The 21,921-nt window shown below is 37.3% G+C and overlaps 1 protein-coding gene across 5 annotated transcripts in view; it reads left to right on the top strand.

The window, feature by feature from the left end:
* Positions 1-21,921, top strand: part of MYBPC1 (myosin binding protein C1) — a 79,451-nt gene that overhangs the window by 6,784 nt on the left and 50,746 nt on the right. For all 5 annotated transcript variants that reach the window (XM_084264152.1, XM_084264153.1, XM_084264154.1 and 2 more), the window contains exons 2-3: positions 14,005-14,037; positions 16,878-16,919. In XM_084264152.1, coding sequence (XP_084120278.1) covers positions 14,005-14,037; positions 16,878-16,919 — 75 coding nt within the window. The remainder of the gene's footprint in view (positions 1-14,004; positions 14,038-16,877; positions 16,920-21,921) is intronic.

The following is a 21,921-nucleotide window of genomic DNA, read 5'->3' as shown; positions in this document are numbered from 1 at the left end:
ATTACTCAGATGCTCTCTCTCAATAAATCAGACAGTACATTTGGCCCACATTCCCCTGAGCAGAGGAGAGTGCATCCCTTCCGTAATTTGCTGAATGCACCAATAAAAATTAAAAAGAGAGAAAAGGTGCTGCTGCCTTTTTAAAATCCAGCTGGTTTTACTTGCTTTATTTTTTGTAAGAAAGAGTCAATATATTGTCTTCCATGGCTGAGTGTTTAAATCAACTGAAAATTAAATTTCTTTTTTTGCGTCAATGAGAGGAAACAGAAAGTTGCCTTCCTGTTCAAATCAATGTTAATTCTTCTTATTCCTTTCTACCCTAGTTGGCTTTCACTGCCTCCAACAGCTTTATGCTATGAGATGAATGACTGGTTGCATCAAAGACACTTGTAGCTATTGAGTAACAAACACTTAAATATAAATAATAAAGCATTTCTGATTATTCTACAGAGTGTTACCTCCCCCCATATAGATTTGGGAATCTCCATGAATTCCTATTTATGGAATTTTTTCTTCCTAATTTGCCAGGTGTGGTTTTAGCTCCTAGATCTCACTGACCTAGCTGGTGGTTCAGCAAAGATGAAGATGGTTGAAGAAAAGAGCAAATTCAAGTAAAAATCCAGCTCTGGGTCTAACAGGATTTTATGTTCTGACAAGCTGTTCTAGCAAGAATATTTTGGTAAAATTTTCAGTCAATCTTCTCTGTTTCCTGCGATGCTGTAGGGAGGGAAAGAAAGTTACTGTGTATTTAAGAAATATGAAGGTAGATTTCATTCAGAGATCGCAACATTCACAAAAAAGAATGTTTTCTCTTTGGCTTCCCTCCCCGTTACCTATGTCTGTATTGCTAATGGCATCTCCACAGAGCAGCCAGTGGGACCTAGGCTAAGCAATGCAGGATATCTTACATCATGCAGCTTATAACTGTCTCTTCTGAAGAAGACCAATCACACCTGCAGTCCTTCACTGCTTGGCCAAGTGTCTTTATTATCTTTTCATTTCAAAATTCCAAAATAATCTGTGTCCTGTACTACAGTTAGCAGTGATGGTGTTAGATGTCGTAATACTGAGATGTTGCATGCCCTGCTCTCTGGCAGTGCTAGATGGGGTTCAATTCAGGACATTAGGCCACCTGGAGTAGTGCTGGAGGGTTGTTCAACAAAAGGTCAAATATGGAGCAGTCTCATTAAAGTTCTGAAATTCAAAAAAAGTTCACCATCCTAGAAATTGCCCCATGCTCCACCCTGGAGTAAAGTTGTTTGTTTCAGGAAAGACCCTCATGAATACGACAACTTGCACATGTGACTTCCATGCAGAGACCTGCAGTACCAGGATATGGGAGCATGGCTGGGTGACTCATGCCACCAATTTAGAGGCTCCCCTGTGTTCCATCTTCATGTGGACAAAAGTGTACAGACTGTGCAGTAAGAAGGGAGTCCTGCTGTATCTTACAGCAATGGAACATGTTCAAGAGGCATTCCTTTCCCTTCCCTGGAGATTAGGAAATACTCCTTACATAATTTGCTATCCCCTCGCCCTATTACTAATTGAAAATAGCATGTGATCTACTTCTTAGGATAGTTGTCCTTATATGTGATGGCTCCAGCAAGTTATTTTGATCAGGTGATTATTACAAAAAGCTCTGTTCTAATTTAATTCTCCGTAGGATCAAATGGTGGTTTTAGTGAGCATCTGAGAGCGTTGTGCAGCAATACCATGATGCTTCCTGAAAGGGATCTATATTAAAATACACACTCATCACAACTTTGCAGGCTCAGAATAACTTCCTAATTTTGGTCATAAATGCTACAGACACAAAGATTCCCTTTTTATACAAATTTATGTTTCTAAATCTTACCTCTGTGTCCATCAACTTAAATTGCAGAGACATTGGCTCCACTTGTTATTTGAACCGACTGGATAGAACACGTTAGGTGGTGGCTGAGCAAAAGCAACTCACAAACCAGCTCGAAGGGTTACTTTTTTTCTTGAAGTGGAGACATGCTTATCTCAGCCAGCATGCAAAGCCAATCCGAAAGCCCATTCCAAATTTTGTGTTCTCTCAAAGGCCTGAAGTTAAACCAAATATGGATGCAGCTAAAGCTGAAGGAGATCCCAAAAGAAAAGCTTACCAGTTCAGTTTATGGGACAGGCATTACTCCTTGATAATCACCTACTCCACTGTGCTAGTGGACTAGAAAGAGCAGTAAGAAATGGTTGTTGAACAGCTCTTGAATTCCAACCTTTGGGTATTTTTGTGTTCCTTTTCTTAACTTCCTGATGCAAGATCTTTTCTGTGCAAGAGAAATGCACAAATTATGTCCCTGAGCACCAGTTCCAATTGTTCTAGAAGAAAGAAAACTGTCCTCTTACCAGTCTGAGCTGATTGTGCTAGTGTGGTAGAGCCTTTCACTCTTTTCTGGCCTGAAATTAAACTTTTCAAACCATTTGCACATCTGAATGTACACAGCATTGCATTTCCACCCCTTTTCAACAGCTTTATTAGTTTCGGTACTACTAAAGCATGGTTCCTAACAAAAATTACAGAAAATACTTATACCTGGTGATGTGGAGAAATCTGTGGCTATAGGTATCTAAGAACAGTCACTCCCATGGAGATGGAGTAATTCAGTGAGTGATAGCTTCTGAGTCTCGTGCTGGGATAATCATGTACATAGAGATATACAGACACACACTGTAGCTCATTCAGTAGCTTCTGTTTTTATAAGAACATAGTATCTAGGCCAAAAACTTTATTTTAGACCCAAAGAGGGGCGTAATACCATCAGAGGCTGTGGCTGCCACTCCTCCACAGATGCAGACTGCAGTGAAGGCACAGAGGGTCAGATGCCTGGTGACATTTTTTCCATGGCATTCCCTCCAGCCTTACTAATCTTTCATCTAAGCTTTCCTTAGCCCTATTTTTAAAGGGGAAATCTGACCTCTGTCCTCTGCCCCTTTTTCTTTGCCCTTGTTTTGGATTTCCATGTTTTGCAATGAAGGTTTCTCTTTCACCCAATAGCATTTTAGCTTGGCAGAAATTATATTAAGTGAGCTGTGAGGGTTATTCACAGCAGCATCTCAAATGCATTTTGCTGTCATTCTGTGTAAGAGCTTAATTTTATGCATATCACTTACTGATTTACCGATCTGAATGCTCACAGTTCGTCTGCAAACATCCTGCCACCATTTTTTCCCTAAAGGCAAAGTTAAGTGATTTTTTTAAAGTGAAGTCTTATAATTCTCACAGTCATCGCTGCAGAATGAGAGGTAGAAGATATAATACCATTAACACAGAGGGATCTATGTAGTTTCATATGCCTGACACCCACAAGTGGACATACGTGACTTTCATGTACATATTGCTGCACGATCCACCAAGGATTGGCCTAGTGCCATAGGCCTCTGGGACCTTGGGTCTCCTAAATTCTTACCTACAGAAAAAGTCCTTTATATCCACATGTGCAAAATACTCCTAAAGTTTTTCAGATACACTGTGGAATTCCAGGCACCCAAGCAAAAAAAAATATTTATAGGCAAATAAGTTTACCAAAAAACCCCAAACAAACAAACCCCCCAAAACCCCACCCAAAAAAATTCCTGAAGTTAGTACAGAGAATTCCCATTAAATAAGTAAGTTTCTGAGTTTTAGAGATTTTCTGAGTTTTAGATTTCTTCAGTGTCAGCAGTACTGCAACCCTGATACAAAGCTTTCCTGCATTGCCAGTTATATTTGGAGATCTTTTTAAATCCATCTCTTGACTTAATTACAATTCATCTTTGGTTGGCAGGTACTGGAACATCAGCACTCATTCACTGAAAGTAACAGCCCCTGAATTTTTTGGTCCTTAGGTATGAGTTGTCATTAGTAAACCAAGAAAGTGGCTGTTACTACCCTCATGTTCATCTTGAGCAAGTTATTTTCCACAAGCATGATGACTGAAAACTATCACTGGCCAAAGAATTCAGGTTAACATATGTAACAGATTATTAGTGATGAGCAACTTGAAACAATCTCTGATCACCTTACAAGCCTGACAGCCCTGTGTCAGGGTTCCTCCTTACAGTCCCATTCTGTAAAACATTGTCTCTCAAGAGGAGGCTCAGTACTGAAGTGCAGATGACAGGAGACTGCGCTTATCTGAAGGCAGGCTGAGAAGACTCTTCCTTCTTGAAAAGATCACAGAGTATCAAATTATCTGTCACCCACTGTCAAATAGACTTGAGGCAAATGCTTTTCTTATTTGGTATTTGGACACAGACATGAAAGTGTTTAGGCACAGTTGTAGCACATACTACTTTGACAAAGAGCTGATAACAAGCTGATAAATTCAGTCCTGGAGAAACCTCAACAAGCTCATGTTTAGTTTGTCCCTGGCTCTCAAAGAAAAGTTGACCTTTCACCAACTATGGAATGAGAATACCAGCAGGTTTTTGTTTTAAATCGTTGAAATGTTTTGGTGTAAGATTTTGTTAAGACGAAACTTCTCAGCACATCTAAAATTTTGCCTTGTAATTTGTTGAGGTAAGTTCAATTACATGAATTCAGCTTTATGCTGATGCCCTAATATTCCCCTAGGAATCGAGCTCTCTAAGGGTAATGATTTCCACTATCTGCACATAATCACTCTTGGGACTGAGCTGCAAGCACTAAACAACAGGAGGTGGAGTCATTCGTGGAACTCATGCCAGTTATGCAGGCCATCGGGTCCATAATGCGATTTCCATAAAACAGAGCTGCAACTGATTTTCTTGATCGAGTGAAATATTTCAGGATAGCTCAGCAAAACAACAGTGTTGTGATCTGGGTTGAGCAAGAGTGAAGATATTTTTCTAAATTAGGAAAATGCTTCCTGAGCTGGTTTGGAAATTATCTGAACAATCTGAAAGGAAGTTCTTTACTCATGAAGTACTCATCCCTTGAAATAATTGCCCTTTCAACTTTATTGCTGACTTTTATGCTATAATTAGAAGTGCAACTGTCATTGAAAATATATTGTTAAAACTGAGGAATAAATGTCATTCCTGAGCAGCAGTTCTTTGTTTCACGAAGTTTTTAACGCAATAATCTGGTCCACTTAATTAGCTTTCAGAAAGGGAGTTAACATTACTTAGTGTACTGCTACCGATGGTATCCTACAGTGTTGTCTCTAGCTTTCATTTTTCCCTAGGGAATCACTTGAACTAAGTAAAAACATTTACTTCCAGGGAAAAAGTATTGCAAGGAAGGGCAGGAAACTGAGAATAAAGTCTATATATTACCATACATTTTTACATGGGATCAAACTTTTTGCATGAGTTAATTGATTTCAGTAAATACATAACAAAGATTAAAGTTTCAGGTTATTTAAAACAAGAATTTCATTTGGCTGGGCTGTGAGTCATTTGGAAAGCTTGACTTCTCATTAGCATGGGCTGCCAAAAAAAAATCTTGTAGCCAATTTAATGCACTTGCAACGTTTAATGAACATCAGAACTAACAAAAACTGGCTCTCTATGGCCCCCACAAGTATGAAAATACAGATCACTGAACGTAGACCTGTGAGCCAGACCACTAACTTTCAGGCTGAGGACAACAATCAGACCTGCTCTGACTCCTTCCTTCTTCCTGGAGATCAGATACCTGAAGGGCTGGGAGACCTGGCTGCCTGCTGGGACAGCACCCTCAGCCAGCAGCACCCTGTACAGGGCAGCAACAGGCTCACGGCAGAGCATTGGGTTCAGGTGGGTGGTGGTGATAGGTGGTCCATCCCACAGACATTAGTGGGACCTTTTTAACTTATACCATTAAGAAAAGGCAGAGTGAATGCTCACAGCTGAACTATAGTGTAGTGGGATTGACCCTGCAGACCTTCTACCACACCTACAGCCCTTTTATTTTTAATGCAGCAGAAGGCAGAAATCTGTGGTAACTGCTACACTAAGCAGAGCTGGAACATTCAGGTATGAAACTTGAGAGATAAAGCTATGAGGTTGAGAAGTCCAGATCAGGTATTTTGGAATTATTTTGTTGTAGATTTTGCAATGTAAAAACAAGAACATCATTTCTATCCTTCAGTCATAAGTCTGGTTGGCAATATTTACAAAGCCAGTTTTCTCCCTCCCCTGTTTGGCTGGAGTCAGAACCATGTAGCACCTGATGTGAAGTGACATTAAAGAAGAGCTCACATGACTGAGAACCAGATAAGGAATGTAGAATTCCAGGAGCAAGGAATAATTTCAGATTTACATTGAATTAGTGGTATGTAAACTGAGATGGTGCCACAATACAGGAAAGTTTGAGACTTTCTATCTTTGAGCTACCATTTGTAGGAAGAAATTGACTCTGGGTAGAATTTCCAAAGTTTTGACTATGCAAATATTATGAGAAAAATCCCTATTGGGAATTTCTTCAGTGACACTTGGGGTTGCATTTTATAAGTTTTGCAATGATAATTCAAGACAAAATGGTTTTATTTCCAAACATGGTAATAAAATTTAACACACCAAGATGTGGAATAAAAGATAAATCAATATAGTTACAAAAAGAATCAGGCCTGGAGAATTTTTCAATGGCTTTAAAGGTACAGCTGTGCTGACAGAATCTTCTCATAAAGGTACAGTTATGATGTTAAAGTGAATCAACACAAGTCACTTTGGTAAACTCCGTAACACATTTCAGTAAAACACTTCTGCCATATAGACAGTGTAACCAGCAAAATTTTGCCTACTAGATTTTGCAGGACAGATAACAAAATGAAATTCCAGTTCTGAAAGGGTTTGGTTTGTTTTTTTAAGTGATGGCATATGTTAGAAATCAGCAATTGAGAAAAGCTCAATGGAAAAAAAATAGTCAAAAAATTCAACTAAGTGTGGCCCTCAAATTGTAGTCAACTGCTAGACTGTAATCTGTGAGATGGAGATTGTCTTAGATGCACAAGTGCTGAGGAGCTATCTTTTATGGAGTAATTTCTTTGATATAAAGTAAGAGAAGAAAGATACAATGGAAACACTAATGGAATTTAATTACTCCACGTTGGTGCCTCATGGGCTGAGTAGGTTAAAAATGAGCTTGAGAATGCATGGAATCTTGACAACTAAGGTAAAACAACCAACTTTAGCTTTATTTATCTATTTTAAATACTGTCAATGCTTGACAGCCTTCTAGTTCCCAACCACCACACACACACACAAACAACTTCAAGATCACCAAGGATGTCTTGCACCATCTAATGAGGGTGCTTCCTACCTGCCAGAAATTAAATGTGGGGGGCTTAATGTATGGATGACCTAGCCTTTTGCTGAACAATCTACTTGCACAAAGTTAGGAGAATAAAGGTATGTAAACATACATTTTATTTAAAAAAAATTTTTTTTCAAGGTCATGGTCATGTGTTCTTTAGAGATTAATTCCCATACAAAAGCAAAGTTCTTGTAAGAAATTTGAAAGATATAGTACTTTACATATGATCAGATTTGGTTTAATAGCATCATTTTAGAAAAACAGTAACTGCAAATAAAACTAACTAAATAAGCCACAATTGCTTTATACACTTCCATAATTATGGATGGCAGTGAAGACAAACTTGGAGTCACCAGTTACACTGCAGCAACTGGAGTGGGTCTATAAACTGCTTCTTTGGAGCCTAATCCATTCCACAGAATTCACTATTACTAGGCTTTTATTCCAATTACTCATTCAGTTATTCAGTCCTTAAGTCAGGGAACATTCTGCATTTATTACATGACGATTTGTTAACATCCTCTGGTCCATACAATCCTCTATAATTGGAAATACCTAGATTATTCCCTAAACAGGAATACTGTAGATGAGTTTATATGCTCAGACTGATTACAATTCTTGGCTTTGATTTTTTCCTGCAAACTGAAATTCATTATGAATGGTTTTTAATTTTAATGATATGCAAAACTAAATTTTAAAGCAAACTCCTTGTTAAATTCATCTTTTCTCCAGTCCCTGTTTGAAGATGCAACTGGATTATGACACTTTTAAATGTTGGAATATAAAAATAATTTCAGCTGCAATGAACACGCTCATTTCTTCACTTTGTTGCAACAGGAGACAGTATTTAACCTAAAGTTGCTGTCTTTTCATGTCTAACCAGGAACTGCCACAGTGAGCCGAAACAGTCAGTGTCATCTGTTATATACCATCATTATGAGTGGAAACAGAAAATAGAAATACAGAGACAAATTTATCAGTCTGCCCCTACTGTTCTGTTGGTCACAATAATACTCATCCAGTCAGCCACCAGAGCATTGCTGTTTATTTACTGCAGCCCTTCAGAATGAATTTTGCTCTCAGGCTGTAGGAATGAAGCCTGTTTAGAATAGTTTCTGTAGCTTTATTTTAAAAGTAACAGAGAAGATGTCCATGGATGTTCATAAAAAAGGCAGGTATTATAGTTTCTTTCTTCTGCTCAGACTGGGAGCTGTCTGTCCATGGAAGTTGCACTGAATCAGATTATTTCTCAGTGAAGGACGAAGATTCATGAGGCAGTTGTCAGACCCTGCCTGCATGGCTGTGCACAGGTTTGGCAGAATGCTGAGTATTCTGCTCTTTATTGATAAAAATAATATTTCATTCAATTTAGGTCAAATTGAACACACTAATAGTTCTTTTATTGACTATAAATGCCTTTAAATCAAGCTTGCTCTTTCCTAGATTGTTTAATCTGGGGTCTGTTAATTTCCCAATGAAATGCTCATCATGGTCTGGTAATCCCCATAGATTGTTGAGCAAGTTCCTGTCTTCCAAAAGATAAGGCTATGTCTTTTAATAGCATTACTGATGTCACTTTGACTTTATATTGGCCGGGGTGATGTGACCCATAAAAAATGGGCCACTTCTCTTCAGATGACTGTTTTTGCAGGGTTTGTAAGTAACACTGGAAGGAAGGACCTTTACTGCTTTTCTCTGGTGATGATCTGGGCATGAGGTCTGTCAAGCAACTATTCCACATCCTTGGTCTTTCTCTGCCCACCTATTTTAGTGGAACATCTACCCCAGAAGAAAGCCATGTGCCGCAAAGGCAGTACTCATGTCTTATAGGGGCTGCACATAAGGGACAATCCTTACACATGACAACTGCACAAGGGCCAGGGTGAGCTATGCTTTCTCCTCAAACTAGCATTTTGTCTATTTTTGTCTGACTAGCAGAGTCAGCACTTTAGGAATGCCTACGTAGTAGTTATATTTGTCTGATCCCTTGAGGCTATGTCCGCAAGCTTAATCCACCTACTTAAATCTGACACAAGTTGACAGGTCTTTGTGAAAAAAGCATTAAGTGACCATCCTTGTGCTCTTTGACATATGAAAGTCACTTTAATATGCTGCTGTTACACAGACAGATATCATACCTGTATCCATGATGACGCAGCTACAGTCCTGGTTTCCCTTTCAGGTAAATAGGAGTAAGCCCTCTGGTCAGACTGGGTGAGATACTGAATCCCTTCACTGTTCGGACCAGAGTCTTTGCTAGGTTGTAACCAATATAACTGCAGGGAGAAATTAGTGCAGGGGACGTTTCTCCTCCCTCTTGTGAATGTTCCAGCCTGGTAATGGTGAAATGCTATCTTTAGACTTTGTACAAGTCCTTACTTAATGCTCAAGGTCATTTCCTTCACTTAAGAAGAAAAAATCCCACCACCACCACACAAACAAACAAACAAACAAACAAACAAACAAACCCCTAACTTCTGCTCATTTTCAAATAGCATTGGGAGTTCCTAACCCTGCCCAAAACAAACTGGTCATGAGCACATACTTGCAAAAGAAGGGTTATCCAGCCAGACCACTTTCCCAGTATGCTTGCTGATAAACCTATAGCTCTCAAGTGGTCTGAATTGTACCTCTCCAGAATACTTTGCTCCCAGCACAGTAGTAGAGTAGGACCTGGAGACCATTTCAGAACTGTCAGCATGCCTTGTTATGTTTACACTCCAATGTGAAAAGTAATATATATGATGTCAGGGAGTTTCTATGCTTGTTGCTGTCACAGAAGCCAGTGGAAGTGGGAATTTAGAGCCCTTGAAAACTGGCCACCACACATAAGTACCTTCACAGTTCCCTGCCAAAACTTTTTGTGTTTATTGCTGTTTGGACATCAGTGTAGCCAGACCTAAAATGGAATTAAAATTTTAAATAATGACAGTCCCAATTTAACATAGTTGTTAAGCATTCCATAACTTTAGCACAAGGGTGATCTCATGGAACTTTTGAAAGCCTAGTTATCTATATACATAGCAAGAGAGTCAAGTCTTATTTTATCTGAAAAAATGAACATAGCAAATGTGGAGTAGTGATGGAAAATTGTTGGTAATGGGTCAAGTTGCATCTCCTGCTGATTTTCAAGAGTGTATGTGTACATGTATAGTTATAAATCACAAATAAAAATGTCTTGGCTCTAAGTGCTCATATCCTATGTCAAATTGGATCTTGAATGCATCTTATGACATGTCTGAGGCATGAAAGCATTTCTGGAGATGTCATCTAAGGGACAGTTGTGCTTTCACTTTATTTGCTAACTTCTTAATATACTACCCTCTCTGAGTAGCCATGTAGAAAGGACTGCTAAGTTAATTCCTTTTCTTGGTGTAGAATTATATATAGCCAGCTGCTTTACAAGTTTCACAACCAATGAATAACCTAAGGTCTGTATTTAGCATGACACAACCCACTGAAATGCAACATTCTCAGCTTCTTAAATAAAGAACTGCAAAGAAGATACCATTACCTTTTGTCTTAGAAACTGTGGCAGAAGTTAACTTTAGTTGCTTAGTAGAAGGCCCAGTTGCCATTATGGTGTCAATCCAGAGATAATCGGACCTTCAACAGCCTCTTTCCCCTGTAGCTCAAGAAGCATTGTTACAACCCAGCTAAGAACCCTCCTTTTCCCAAGAGGCTGAGGGGTTCATGCTGGAGGCAACACTTTCTCCACCACCAGCCCCCCTGACAATGCCTCGGCAGAGTACCATATTAGGCAATGGGGCTGCTGGGAATGGCATCTGGGGACTCCGGTGAGCATGCCTCCTAGGGAAGGAGTACAACCGTAAGCTGCTGGTTGAGTGCATGGAGCCCTTTCCTGGCTGACAAGCCTGTTGCAGAGGTCAGCCAGAGAGGGCTATCATTCTTTGGGGAGGTGGAAACTACTCGGTGCTATTAATGGGTTTTTTCCTGGCTGTCCTCAGGAATGGAACTGTAAGCCAAGCATGACCATGAAAGGGGTTGCACATCTCCAAAAGATTATGTTGAAGTATCTCCCATGTGTTGGTCACCCCCAGTGCCTGGAACTCCCCCCCTTCCTTTATTTCTCCTACACCATACTTCAGGTCTCTCCCCTGAGCTCAGTTCTTCCCTCAGTTTTCCTAGCAGTAGCCCAAACATCCTTAAATTATGGTTTAATAAAGAACCCCCTGATTTCCTGGTCTGGCTTCAGTCATCATCACACCACAGAACAGCTGAGGTTGGACAGGATGGCTGGAGATTATCAACTCCAAATTCCCTGCTAGGAATAGGGTCAACTAGAGTAGGTTGTCCATGACACTACTCAGTTTTTGAATATTTCTTTGTATGTCAGCAAGTATGAGACAAATTTTAGACTGTAATATTACTGTTTCAGGTCTGGTCTGAGCTGTAGATTTCGGATAACATCTGTGCCTACTGCTAGTAAGACAGGACAGGAAAGATGTGTGATTTCTGACCAACACTTCTGTGTGATGATGCCATGAAATACCTTTCAAAATGAAAGAAAAACTCAAGGCAAGCCCCTCAAAAGGTTCCTAACCTTTCCATCTGAGCCTGAAAAGTGTTTAGTTTGGTGAGCTTTTCTTTATAAAATTTTGTGTATAAATTTGTGGCTCTTAATGATGAGTCATTTTCCAATTCAGTTTTCATAAGAATACTTGTTTCTAACAATTTCATTTCAAAAAGTGTAAAGTCAATATTTTTTGGCTATTATGTCTTGCTATTACTGCAAGAAATAGACTTCCATGCAACAGGGATTTTTTTTAATTCTCAGTGGAAGAAGTGAGAAATGCAAGTAATGGGGATATGTTCCAAGATCTACAATTTTTGTTAAAATTTTCAGATTTTCATATAAAAATTGTTCACATTTTCCTAGGCCACAAAGCAAAATTTTGTATGTTAGCAATTAGATTAAAAAAAAATGCTATGAACTTAAGTAATGCTACTTTATTATTATTCTCAGACTTTGTTTCCATGGGTCTTTTATTTTGTGTGACTGAAATGTACATCATCGAGATCTTTCCCTATAGCAAGGGATTCTCTTTGAATCCTCTACAAGGATTTGCTATAGCATCCATGTATGTGGGTGGTAGGCCCTAAACCATATCAAATTCACACACTCAGCTTAAAATTATATTTGTTAAAAGTATCCCTCCCTTAAATGGGTTTATTAAGAATGAGAAGTATGTTTTAGTTATATTTAGACCTGAGTGCAAAGGAATAGCCTTGCCAGCATTTCTGTATGACAGAAATTGAAACTTTATTTCCTGAATATGACCTGAGGTGGGGTCCCAAAGGTTAATACCCATAACATGACAAAGGTTAGTAAGACCCATCTACTGTTACAGTGAAGGATTTCAGTCTTTTAAATCTTGGCTTGTTGCAAGTATAAGTCACAGAATTACAGAATGATATGGGTTGGAAGGGACCTCTGGAGACCATCTAGTCCAATTCCCTAAGTCAATGCACAATCTATCTTCAATAAATATTACTATTTTCAACCAATCTAGAGTCCTAAGGCTTTTACAAGCTGAAAATATCCTTCCTTTAATGTTTTAAAAAGAAATCTTATCTGGTTAATTTTTTCTTGTATTTCTAGATCAGACAACGTGTCATCCCAAAAAGATAACGTTTAAATGGGATGAAAAGCCTGTGTTTTGTGTCATACATCTGAAAGGGAATTGATTTAGGTTAGAAAACATGACTGAAATAAAGAAAACCCAAACATACAGTAGGTCCTATGCAAAGCAGCTAAACTGAATTTTTGTTACTTTCTGCTTGCACTGAACACTGAACTCTAGATCTAATGATTTGGTGAAATGATATCCAGGTTATATCCAAATGATATCCCTGGATTCTTTATGCATGATCCTCCTCAGCTAATGCATCCATTACACTTCACGATTAAAGTCAACTTGGTATTATTCCCGTGGTTGGAAATTTTTCTTAAACACAGGATATCATCTGACAGAGACATATCAATATCTAAGTTATACATTTAAACCTAGGCTCAAGACCAATTGACCTAAACAAATCAAACCTAAAATTCAACTTGAATTCCATTATATTCCAGAACTGTCCTAAACTGGAATTGCCAAAAGGTCCTTAAACGTACTGGGAGCCATCTATATGACTTGATAAGGTAAATGACCTGCATGTCAGGGAGAGACCTGCTTGCTCTCTACAGCTGCCTGTAGGAAGGTTGTAGCGAGATGGGTGTCAGTCTATTTTCCCAAGTAACAAGCAATAGACAAGAGGAAATGTCCTCCAGTTGCACTCGGGGAAGTTTAGATTGGATATTAGGAGAAAAATTTTCACCAAAAGGGTTGTCAAGCACTGGAACAGGTTTTCCCAGCGAAGTGGTTGAGTCACCCTCCATGGAGGTATTTAAAAGATGCATAGATGTGGTATTTAGGTAGATGGTGTAGTGGTGGACTTGGCAGTGTAAGGTTAATGGTTCAATGATCCTAAAGGTCTTTTGTTACCTTAAAGAGTCTATTATTCCACAAGTATTATCTCTCTCCAGATTGAACAAGTTCAGTACCCTCTCTTCAAAGAGCACAAGTTTTAGGCCTCTGATGATATCACTTGGATGATGCCATGTGTTGTATGTGTGAAAACAAAGAAAAATTGAGAACTGTATTAAAATACTAAATTAACCCAGACTGTGTCCAAATTCAACAAGCATATATCAAATATGTGAAAAATATTTGCTTTTGCTTGATGCTGAATATCTGTCTTCTTTTCTCCTTTTTCAGAGACTGAAAATGAAAGTGCACCACCACCTCCAGGTTAGTGTAAAAAATGCTAATTTGCACTTTAACACTAACAATGGTTGCATGAAACTATACACAGCATAGCCATAATATGATTTCTGTTTGTTGCTCCTTTGAAAGTGAGAGTACAGTAAGAAAACTAAAAAAACCTGCCCAAGTAAGATACTCTCACTTCATTTTGCCTGAATGTTGAATTTTTTCAGACTCAATTCTTTTTTGTGAAAGACTTGCTTGTGTAATGATGCAAATGTTCTTTAGGATGCAAGAAAGTGGTGACTTCTTAAATTCTTTGGCTAAACTGTTCTGTCTTCCTTGAAGCCTGAAAAACATCTGATTACCAAAAATTTTCTCTTCCAGTTCTTCTCCAAGGTACTCTGTGAGTAAAGTTGACAGAATCAAGCATGGGATTCATTTCACCTAATTTTAGCCACCTGAAGATTAGGTATCTTGTCTAAGTGCTCCACCTATAACCAGTGGGGCAGAATCTAGGCTGTAGATGTTCATGCAATTGCCATTTCCTGGATAACAAGGAAATGTCATTGGATGTCTCTGTAGAGGCAATTTCCCTGAGCAGTCTGGTTGTCTAGATTGCAGTGGGTAAATGACTTCCAGGAAGCCAAAGTTAGGTGAGGTGAAACTCATTCATAAGGCGCAGAGTGTTGGGTAAAGCTGAAGCTCTGTGCAAAGCTGCTACATTTTCTTTAGCAGGAGCTGGGAAGGTAGGCAAGCCTTTGTCTTGTGGGTTTGATTTGTGGCACTGAGTAACTTGAGTTATATTCTCAGATAGTGAGCAATACATATATACATTATGCATATCTGATTTAACCATGTGATAAGTTTTGTTCTCTGTGTAGCTACCTAAACAGCTACAATACCAAACAGAATAAATACTCTCCAGGTGTTAAACCTGCATTTTCTTAGTCTTGCAAATGGGCATTTTTCTGAGGCTGATCCAAGGCATTTTTATTTATGATATACTCCCCCTTTAAAAAAATGACGAAGGCTGGAGGTAGCAGTATCATTCGCCACAAGGAGTTTCTTGTTTAAATAATACACATATTTTTATGTTAGGATGAACTTTTTATATTGCATATATTTGCAAGGAAAGGTCATGATGTATTTTACTCAAATGCAAAATCTGTACAGTTGATACTGAAGTAATTCATTTAAAAACATTCAGAGAGGTTATATTTATACTTGAATTCATCTTCTTTATCAATCATAACTTTTAACTGGAACTGAAATGAGAAACTGCTTTTTGTGAGCAGAAAGAAGTATCATCTTTGAAGCATTATATTAAAATCGCCTATTAATTTCTTTTTTTTTTAATTACATTTTTGTTTCTATTTAAATACACATGATCAAATATAAAATCTCTCCTAGAACCCCTTCCCTTTTCACCATACCTGTACTTCTTCTGTAAAACAAGTAGGGTGTCAGTAGGCCTTTATGGTTAGGCACAGACCAAACTGGTCTAAGTTGGAAGTACTTCTAGCTTCCTTCAGCCTGGCTCGATATTCTATCATCTTGGATTATCAAGTGCTGTCAGACAAAGAGCGAAGTTGGTTGTTCAAGAATTCAAATGCCTTAACATATAAAGAGTTTTTCCTACGCTAGGAATTTTTTTGGAAGCTGTTGTATGAGCTCCTGATAGATTTCAGTGTCAAGGCACCAGGCTGGTATGCTTAGCCCTGATGAGGTTCTCAAATAGGATTTAGACATGCTACCACTCAGTAAGAACAGGGAAATCTCCTAATCCTAGTTCCTGGTGGGGAAGAAGTTTTACTGTAGCAAAATTACCATTGATAATGAACAAGTGTGACCATCTGGTCAAGCTGGACAACCTGACAATTGGAGCTTGGAAATTCAGGGAATTCAGACAGAAGCATCTGGTAGTCTGTCATTCTTCCAGAATTCTTACCATGGTTATGCATATGTGAACAAGAAATCAGGGTAATCATAATATCAGTTGGCTCTTGCAGATGTTTTCTCCATGGCACAAAAGTTATTTTAGCTTCCACTTGACAATGTTAGTCCATTGACCTTCTTCCAAACCTATGTTCTATCAGACAGTTGACAGGTAAATTTGTCACAGAAAGTCACTGTTCACAGGCACAGATGTTGACACTTTGAAGACCACACATTTCATATGATTTGATAAATCTCTAAATGGCTTTGTATGCAAGTTGAATGAGATGGGAAACCAAATAAAACAGCAATTCTATCAAATACTGAAATAGAAAAGTGAATTCATTTTTATTTTATTAAAAATAAAAAGCAGTCCAAGTTTTTTCATACAGTATGAGGTCAAAGATAATTCACATTCACCTGCTTTGAGTAGAGGACAAGCCGGCAACTCTTCTAATCAAGAAAACTAAAATCAGTTAGTCTAGGAAAGATTATGATGATAATGATGAAGATGATGATAAAGTTAATTCTGAAGTGAACACTCTCAATAAACTCTTTCTGTGCTGTGTTTTGTCTTAGTGATAAACCACTTAGGGTGATGAAGCTCACGATACTATTAATATTTGGCAGTATCTCATGCCTGACACAATTCTGTTCAAATTAACAATGATATGTAACTAATTTAAAAGGCTTTTCTAAATAAGCCCAAGAACAAAAGACTAACAATTGTTACTTCTAAAAAACCCAGGATTTTTCTTCTACTGGGTTGGAATATGTTTTATGAAATTTCAACTGTCTATTATAAGTACATATATTTTGATAATTCTTTCATTTTGTTTTTTTCAATACTAGAAGAACCCAAAATAGTGCTGTATTTTTTAATGCTGTGTAAGTTTTTCTTTTTACTTTAAGATCCTCTCAAAAATATACTTGTACTTCCTACACAGAACAAAAAGCACTGCAGGACGGTGGAACTGAAAAGGGTAAAGGTGAGTTGGAAATCGTATTTTAAAATTGGGTAGTAAAGGGAACATTCCTAAATGCTGTTCTGATGCTAGATTGCTTGAGCTTTAGTTCAGAATTTTGATGCAAAATTTCAGAAGTCTGCATGAGTTATCCAGCACAAGGAAATTATACTTACATGTGTCTTCAAAAATTCTGCAAACAAGACTGATGCTTTAGCAACAGTATTTAAATAGAGTGTGTAATGAATACATCAAATTTCAAGTGATTTGCATGAGCAGAAATCCATATTTATGTTGGTGGATGCTGACAATGACCAAGCTTGCTAAAACTCAGATACTATGCACATTGGTAGCTTTAAAAATCAAGAAATGGCTTGCTTGAAAATCATTATGGTTTTTGGGCTCTTCCAGTCAGAATTCTGCCTTTTAGACAGACTGGATGCATACTTGATACTTGCAGATTTATTTGGCAAAGGCTGCATGGCTATTTTCCACACCAAAGTCAAAATAGTGTGTGATTCAAGTACCCCTTTAAAAATTAAACTGCTGTTTCACTGCATGTTATTTTGCCAGCTATCTTTGCATTGAGCAATTATTTTGACACACAAAATTTCCTATGAGTAATCAAATCTGTCATCTTAGTAATGGAAACACAACTGAGGAATAATTTGCATGCCTAATGATAGGAAAAAAAGATGAAGGTCTTGCCTCGAGCTATTCTAGCAGTTAGATGTGCTTGCTTTAATTTTGATATGAGAGAAATGTTTGTTCCCAAACTGAACATGAATGGTGTTTTCCCCTCTGCTTACAAATCTACATTTTACTGAATAAAAAAAAATGTGGTAGGTATCTTGCCAAATACTTTTATAATCTTTTTATACATTATTATGATTATGTTTCTGGTTTGAATTTAGTGAAGAACACTGGTATTTCCTACAGGGAAAAATGCTTTCTTGGTGCTTTCCTTGTCTAGGAGGATTTTGCTACCAAAAAAATTGTTTGAGATCCTAGTGTGTGAACTGCTTCCAGTTTCACTGTACAGCAGCACCAGCTGCCTCAGTAAGAATTCCAGTGAAAGTCTGAGTACCACCATGTAGAGACAATGACCATCTGCCATGCTCCAGTCACCTCTGCTCCACATCTGCCATGCTCCAGTCACCTCTGCTCCATATCACCTCTGCCAAGCAATGCAGATGTCAATGCCAGACATTTCGTAGTAATTTCTTTTTTAATTAGGTACAGTGCAATTGTTCCTATCAGGATGTGGTTTGTTGCAGAGTATCACCAAGTAAGGCAAGGTATATTTTCTCAGAGTGATTCCTTCCTGTTTGTCTGCCAGATGAAAATCTGTATAATTGTGAGCATAATTCACAAAATGGGAAAAGGTTACATTTTTTCATCATGTCCAAAATCAATTACACAAGCAAAATGAACAGTTCAAGAAGGAAATTAGGACAGAAACAGCTAGATGTCAAGTTTTGTATAAGCTATTTATAAAACTGTTTCTGTCGCTTCAGAAATGAGAGAGTTGCGTAGTTCTCTGAATGGGAACAAGATAGGTGAGATTTCATATCTGAATTCCACAGCGATTCACAGTGGTTGTGATGGTTTTGCCAATAATTCATAAGAAACAGCACATGATAGGAACCTGGGACAGCCTCTCTCTGCAGCACAGTCAGGCTGTGCTGGAACCTGGCATCTAGGAAGGAAAACTCAGTGGAGATGTAAATCACATAGTCCATAATTTTCACCTCATTTTTAAGACAAAGTTTACAGCAGAAATTAGGAAAATAATGTATACCTATCTGTGTGTCTGTTTTGCTGTTCCACTTCTTTTTAGTACTTATTGTCTGTGTGAAATAGCATATTTATGTTCCTTTATGTTCACTGTAAAGTTAAGAACTGACAGGCAGTGTGGTAAATTCTTTGTTATCTTGTGGTTATTTCACTGTAAATTAGTAGATCAGAGCAGTAAAAATAAAATTTTCTTACATAATCTTGTATGCTATTTTCAAAAATGACATTTAAAAAAAATCAGAATATATATGATCATCCATTTTATTTTCAGATAACCAAGTGACTCAGCAGAAATCCCTTCAAATTTACTATGTTAACTCATACTCATTCAATTTCAATTCTTCTGCCTTTGTTTTTAATTTTAGCATTATCTTACAGATTCAATATTGTTATATTTGTGTTCCCACTTGCCAGAATAACAATTGAATTTTAATATCAATTTGCTCATTCCTTTTTTTAGGTCACAGCCAGCCTTTCAGAGAGCTACTAAAATTTCTGCATGTTTTACTGATACCTTTTTCTCCAGGTTCCATCCAACCATCTACTAAAATGTTTGCATGTTTCATCTTTGTGTTTTTCCAGTTTTCACTTATCTGTTCATCTCTCTATTAAAATTTTCATTGCTGGTTGTATGTACTTCATTTTCCATTCCCAATGTGCCAAGTCCCCTTGATGGGACTGCTGCATACTTTTTGAAAATCAGATGGGTAATTGAAGGCAAGTGAATTTTCAAGTCTTAGTCTCAGAAGAGTTAAACTGTACTTAGTAATTTCAGCATAAAACAAAATGATTCAGCCAATTGGTTGAGTTACTGTGTATTTATTTACATACTGCTAAGACAAGGATTCTCTCTTCGTGATGTTGATTATCTACCTCCTGACTCAGCCCTGACCACTTGCTCCAGTAGCACAGGTAAATGTGAAGGCACTATGAAGTCATTTGCAGTGGCAAAACAGTGTCTCTCCCCTGTTCACCACACTGTCTGTATATGCTTGCCATATTTCTCATGACAGGTCCCATGGTCAACAGTGAACGAGAACAGGGAACAACAGCAAATATTAATTAGTTCAGCACAACTACTAGCTGATTAAATCAAGTTTGAGATGCTGCTCTGGTGGAATGAGTGCCAGAATTCCCCTGTTCAGTTCTGTAGCACCAGGCTTTTGATATTGACACATGGCTTTCAAGTCATCTTTCAAACATCTGAAAACCAGAAAAGTAAAATAATACATTAATAGGATTTTGCCACTTCTGCAAAACATTGTTTATCAACAATGTGACTGAGGGCAGAATAGCAGCTTCCAATGTTCTGTGGTACGTTTCAAATCAAGGGAAAGTAGAAGATCTAAAATTCTTGATATCAGCAGTTCATATATAAATCAGTAGTTATTACTTATATTTTGACACATCTTTCTACACTCTTGCTGTGTCAGCAGTCAGAAATTTTAATACTGAGGGTACATTAACTGTGAGTGTAAAAAAGTTTTACATTAGCTACTTCTTGGAGCTCCTTTTGATGGAGTTCCAAGAGGCCTGGTGATTAGTGAATGTTAAACATTTAGCTACAAGGAAATAAATGTAAATATCCTATTTGGTAATGAAAATGTGACATAGATTAATAGAAGACAAAGAACAGGAATCTCAATAGAATGATACACCCTATCGACCTACTGTCGAATGAAATGGTTTCTTCAAGCCTTGTCATGCAACAAATTGCTAAATATATTCAATTAAATGCTTATTTGCAGAAGATAAGGGTAGTGAATAATGATCATTGTTCTGGTCTGGTATCTTTGCAATTTTTGTTATCTTTAAATAGAATTTATTGCTAACATAAATAATTATTCATCATGGAAAGATAATCAATTATAGCTGTTGAATTATTCTTCATATTTTTTTCAATACTTGATTAATGTGATCCTAGAAGCCTGAGATATAAGGAGTGATGGATTGATAATTACCCATTTTTCAAAAAATTCCTACTGGCATGTATGGTTTTCATATTGCCTCCATTTGAAAGGACATTTAATTGTGCTTTCATCTTGATACTTCTGAAATGTTTGTTTTGGTTCGTTTGTTTGATGTTAACATTTTGTTTGAAAATTGATAGATTATCCTGGAGAAACCCCAGCAATCCCTCTGCAAAACTAATACCTCCTTTTAATTATTTTAGTTTTCCAAATGTTTAAAGAAAATAGAAGACAAATCGAGTGGCCCTTTAATAATGAGATTATCACACATTGTTATATAGAGTGCACCACATCAAATGTTTTACACTGATCGATCTGTAATTTTTTTTTTTTCTGGCCAAAAAGAATATTCAGTGCCTCTTCAAGCCATCATCAACAACAATGGCAACAATATTGATAAAAAGAGTTGAAAGTGCACTTTATACTGTCATTAAATATGGGGAAAGATTTGCAGTGGAATTACTTAGCCTTGCATTCATTTAGCTGCCAGCACAATAAACTAAAACATCTGACGTGACTTTATCGATACTGTGCTTTCACACATCATCATCTTCATCATCTGCTCATGCCATTAGATGATGCAAGTGACAAAATCTCTTCCACTAAATGGATTCTTTTTTTCTTGGGTTTTTTGCTATGGATAAGAAATATTTTTTGTAAGATAACACATTAATCCTTCATGTGTAGATCTACATTTTACAACTGTCATTTTCTTCCAAGAGATTTTTACAACAAGTTTGATGAATCATTAAAAAGGAATGAGGAAAATGTTACAATTCTATGAAGAGTTTTTCAATTAGCTTTTGGTGGTTAAGGAAGCATAAAAGATTAATATGGCAGTATTTACAAAAATGCAACTCTATTTTATCTGTGGTTATTACATTTGTCCTTGAGAAAACACAGATAAATTATAACTTCAAGGTCAAAATCAAAGGATAACTTCAGACTTAAAATTTTATTCTGGAAAACCAAATATAAAATCTTAAAAAAGTAAAAATTAAAAAAGTGCCTCTTTTAAAATGTTGGTCAAATTTTTCCAAAGTTGTTCTTGTTCAACTGTCTTCACTTTGAAATGTTCTCCAGATGATTTTCTGATACCATATATGACATGTTATATTTGCATTACACGTGTATTAAATTCTACATATATCTAATTTATCGTAGCCTTTCAAATGTTACATTGGTAATTTTAAATATGTTTTTTGCCATTAAGAATTTCAAGTCTTTTATCATTAAGCTTTTAAGACACTAAGACTTTT

Source organism: Gallinula chloropus, assembly GCF_964237585.1.
Source record: "Gallinula chloropus genome assembly, chromosome: 1".
Lineage (NCBI taxonomy): Eukaryota > Metazoa > Chordata > Aves > Gruiformes > Rallidae > Gallinula > Gallinula chloropus.
The sequence above is the reverse complement of the archived record's forward strand: the minus strand, read 5'-3'. Positions and strand labels throughout refer to the sequence as shown.